This window comes from Saprolegnia parasitica (genome assembly GCF_000151545.1).
Source record: "Saprolegnia parasitica CBS 223.65 unplaced genomic scaffold supercont2.55, whole genome shotgun sequence".
NCBI lineage: Eukaryota > Oomycota > Saprolegniomycetes > Saprolegniales > Saprolegniaceae > Saprolegnia > Saprolegnia parasitica.
In genome coordinates this window covers 124,587-128,399 of record NW_012156449.1, presented here as the reverse complement: position 1 = coordinate 128,399, position 3,813 = coordinate 124,587, and the positions used below count along the sequence as shown (strand labels likewise).

Genomic DNA, 3,813 nt, shown 5'->3' with positions numbered 1-3,813 from the left:
GCAACTTGCGCTGAAGGCCGCGCACGAGGGCCGATGTCGCGGTGCGCGGTCGCTCGGGTATTCCATGCCTCTCTCCGATATCGACTTCCTAGTAGATATCGAAACCACGGTCGTACAGTGCTATAGAAAGAGCCAAGGACGGACTCCCGGGTCTGCGGCGTCGATATCGCTGTCGTCGTCGCTGCTGGCAAAACCCGCGTCGTCGTTTTGCTGCCACTCTCGGTACGTCGTGGCCGAGACCGGTCGGCCGTGGAGGCGCGCCGTCAGTTCGTCACCGTGGCCATCGAGTCGGAGTGTTCGCCTGCGTTGCGCTTGCAGCACCGCATGGCCGTGCCTCTCGACGTGACCTACTCACGATGGGGATGGAGCCATTCCTCCTGCAGGACAAAACACAAGAATACTGCCCCACGACGACGTTGCGCTCTTGGCATCGTCATTCGTGACCTCGTGCGATGTGCTGCTGTTGTCGCCATCGTCATCATTGGGATCGCTCGCGTCTGGCACTTGATTGGCCGCCCACACTTCTGCAAACGAGCTAAGGACACGAAAAGCGTGACATGATAATGCTCCATGCCATGGCGTTAGGATACATGGTGTCTCGAATGTTGCGCGGCGACGCGAGCGGTGGTGTGTGCGTGGACGACTTGCGTCGAGGTGTCGGTGCCGCCGCCACGAAAGGGGACGAGAGGGTCTTGACCTTGAGCGACGCCGCGCGAAGAAAGCCGTCACCAGGGATCCGCTTCGATACGCTGTCCGGGCGCGTGTTGCGATAGCGCATGCCATCGGTCGCCCGCATGCTCGGTCGTTTGATGACCGATGTCTAAGTTTGGAGGCTACCCCTACCCCGCCAGTCATATGCGGTTGATGGTCGACGAGCTGTGTCCACGCATGAGTAGCTCTGAACAATATTCTTCAAAACTCACACTGTGTGCAAGGCACAAGAGAGTGATATCGGTGGCAATTAACTAGCCTCGACGACGTTTTGATGTACAGAATGCCTGGCCCGGTCGGTTTCCCATATCGACCACTATGGTTTTTGGGTTGTACGTGTCCTCGAAATGACGTTGGCGGGATCGAGACACAGCCCATGATTGTATGTACTACGCTTGCGCATCGGTGCTTTTTAACGCGATATAATAGAAGATGGTTGATGGTGACTGATATGAAAGCGCTACGAAGCGGCTTTGGCTTTCTTTCCTTTGGATTTGCCCGACTTGCGCTTCTTGGTCTTCTTCTTCTTCTTGGTTGACTTGCCTTCCTTGCTCTAGTGCCAACATGACAATCTGTACACTCGGAAGCGTACTACCTTGTGCAACGTATGGCGGAAACTTCCGAGCGGATTCTCGGGTAGTTTTGAGCCCGCGGTCGGAAGGCGCTTGACGCACTCGAGGCCAGGCCTGTCCTCGGGCGTCAAGAGAGCACGCTCAAAGACGTGCGCGTTGAAGTGTATGTGGTGGCGCTCAAATGCGGCGCGGATCGCGTCGACTTCGTTAAGCTCCTCTCTTCGGAGCGCGCTCATGCCATGGCTCTTCTTGCCCTCGGTGCGCACCTATCCATATGGTGATTCCAGCAACCTCCTTCACACTCTATTGTGCTGTACCGACGGACACTGGCGCGCGGTCGTCGCAGCGTGAAAGACTCGGAATTCCGAGTCCAACGGCTGAGGCTGCGCCGGCACGAGCCCTCGAACGTCCGTCTTGGGTTTTTTCTATCGATGGTCGCATGTCGTTGTCAAAGTACCCACATCTCGTGCACCCACTCGCTTGACACGCTGGAGCGGCGGCGTCTTGGCCGCCTCGGCAGGTACACCGAGCATGTACGAGGCCGGGTAGTGCGACGCGGGCGGCGGCGCGTCGGCTTCGACCAGCATCGGCCCCACATCGTTCATCGAGCAGCTTCGACCCATCGAGGTCCTACCCAACAAACAACACACATGACCTAACCCTCGTGGTGAGGATACGGTGTCTACGGCGCGTGCACGGCAAGCGTATCGCGGTTGGCCATGCGCTTAAAGTTGGCGGGCAGCGGGTTCCGGAAGCGCATGCCGGCGTTGGTCGACGCGGTCTTTTTGATGACGACGGGGGCCGTGCCCATGAGACTCTTGGTTGGCGTCGGGCGCAGTAGTAGATCCATGTCATCTTGGTTGCTCGACGTTGTTGGTCGAGACGACGGCAGCACCGGCGTCGACTGCCGGTGCGTCATCATGCGCGACGACTCCTACGCGTGGCCGTCACCGCACGCGGATCCATAGAATGAGATGCGTCTACTTGTTTGCGGAGGAGCTCGGCTTCGTCGCGACTGCGCGCCATTGTCCACTGGAAGAGTGCGGATTGGACCTCGTCCTGCTGCACCTTGGTGTGCGCGTCTTCGTCGCGTCGCTGCCGCCACACTTCATTGAGCGCAATCTACGCACGGAAATTGATGGTTTGTGTTGCAGCTTGTCTTTTTTTGTCGACGCCTCAACCTCGGCGACGGTCTCGGGGGTATGAAACTTGTAGCCGGCGCGCTGCCGCTCAAGCTCGAGGAGCTCGGTTTGGTTGTTTTTGGGCGGCTCCATTGTCGCCACCTACCCCGCGTTCGCAACAAACGCCGACGACAGAAGAGCGGTGTACGGGCGGTGGCAGTGGCAATGAGATGCCTTTTTCCTTGAGCTCTGCGATGCGATGAATGTGGGACGTCCGAAGATCGCGCTGCTCGTAGCGCTAGCAACCTCGTCACGCAAGCTTCGACGAGGACAGGGGTGTCGAATACAAGTAGTTGCTCGGGCACTGGCGCGTCCGCAAACGAAACACGCGGCTGCGCGTCACTGGGCGTCGCGCCGCGATGGAGCTAGCAACTCTTAGTCGTCCATGTCTAACGATGTAGGATCGTACGTTGATAGTCTTCAGCTTGGAGAGCGACGGCGCACGGAGCATCTAGCGCGCTAACGTCGCACGCAACTCAGATGACAGTGGTGCTGTACCTCGTCGTGCTCGTTCCCGGTGCTCTCAATCCACTCCAACGCGCGCGCGACGCAGGCGCCGTGCATCGCGCTGCGCTGTAGAGTGTACTATGAGTCCTCGATGCATCATGCATGACGAAGGCTCGAACCTTGGCCGATGCGCACTCGCGCATGAGCTCTCGGACCGCCATGTAGCGCATCGCGTCCCACTTCTCGTTGGGTCCAAACACGTACTCGCCAAACGTCTCGAGGTACTTGGTGTGCGCTTCGAACCCGCTGCCCGCAATGTCTTTTTGCTCGAGCGGCGGAAACACCATGCGCTGGGCAAGGATTTCTAGACAGCACAATTCAGGCTCAGGCACGCGCCAGAATGTCCACCGTCAATGCGCAGCGACTGTAGCGCGGACGGGTGGAGGCGCCGGGTCGCCACAGCGCTACAGAGGCGCGTCAGCTCGCTACTGCAGAGCAGCTCGTACATGAGGTCGTCGACGCGGTGCAGCGGCGTCTCCATGCTGGCCGAGGCACTTGGGAAGTAGGATAACAGTACGATACGATACGCGGGTATATTTAGCGACGCATCATGTCCATCGCAACACAAGAAGGTAGATCAACAGCGCAATACACTCCGGTCGGAAGATGCGCTCATGCATGTGCAGAAGGACCGTGAAGACGCTGTTTTTCTGAGGTGACTCATCTGACGATCGTCTCCAAGAGCCTCTCTCTCGACCGCGTGCTTGGTTACCGGAGCGTTGTTCCAACGGAAGCGCCCCTCACCTGTGAACCTCTACCGCTATCAGCCTCCTACCCCTGCGTGCCTTTCTCGCTACCATATCGACCACGCCAGATTGAGAGAAAGCGATAAATCGATTCGT

At 58.6% G+C, this 3,813-nt stretch overlaps 2 protein-coding genes across 2 annotated transcripts; both read right to left on the bottom strand.

Annotated features, from left to right (window-relative positions):
- Positions 1–120: 120 nt before the first annotated feature.
- On the bottom strand, positions 121–796 carry SPRG_10432 (hypothetical protein; the record flags this gene model as incomplete). Its single annotated transcript, XM_012349560.1, has 3 exons — positions 121–347; positions 402–535; positions 591–796. 3 exons carry the CDS (start codon positions 794–796, stop codon positions 121–123), a joined length of 567 nt encoding a protein of 188 aa, XP_012204950.1.
- A 375-nt stretch (positions 797–1,171) lies between these two features.
- On the bottom strand, positions 1,172–3,452 carry SPRG_10431 (hypothetical protein; the record flags this gene model as incomplete). The annotated part of the gene is made up of 13 exons (XM_012349559.1): positions 1,172–1,264; positions 1,307–1,549; positions 1,601–1,708; positions 1,760–1,913; positions 1,970–2,217; positions 2,268–2,405; positions 2,465–2,566; positions 2,613–2,702; positions 2,752–2,829; positions 2,874–2,915; positions 2,963–3,037; positions 3,091–3,275; positions 3,320–3,452. 13 exons carry the CDS (start codon positions 3,450–3,452, stop codon positions 1,172–1,174), a joined length of 1,689 nt encoding a protein of 562 aa, XP_012204949.1.
- Positions 3,453–3,813: the final 361 nt, after the last annotated feature.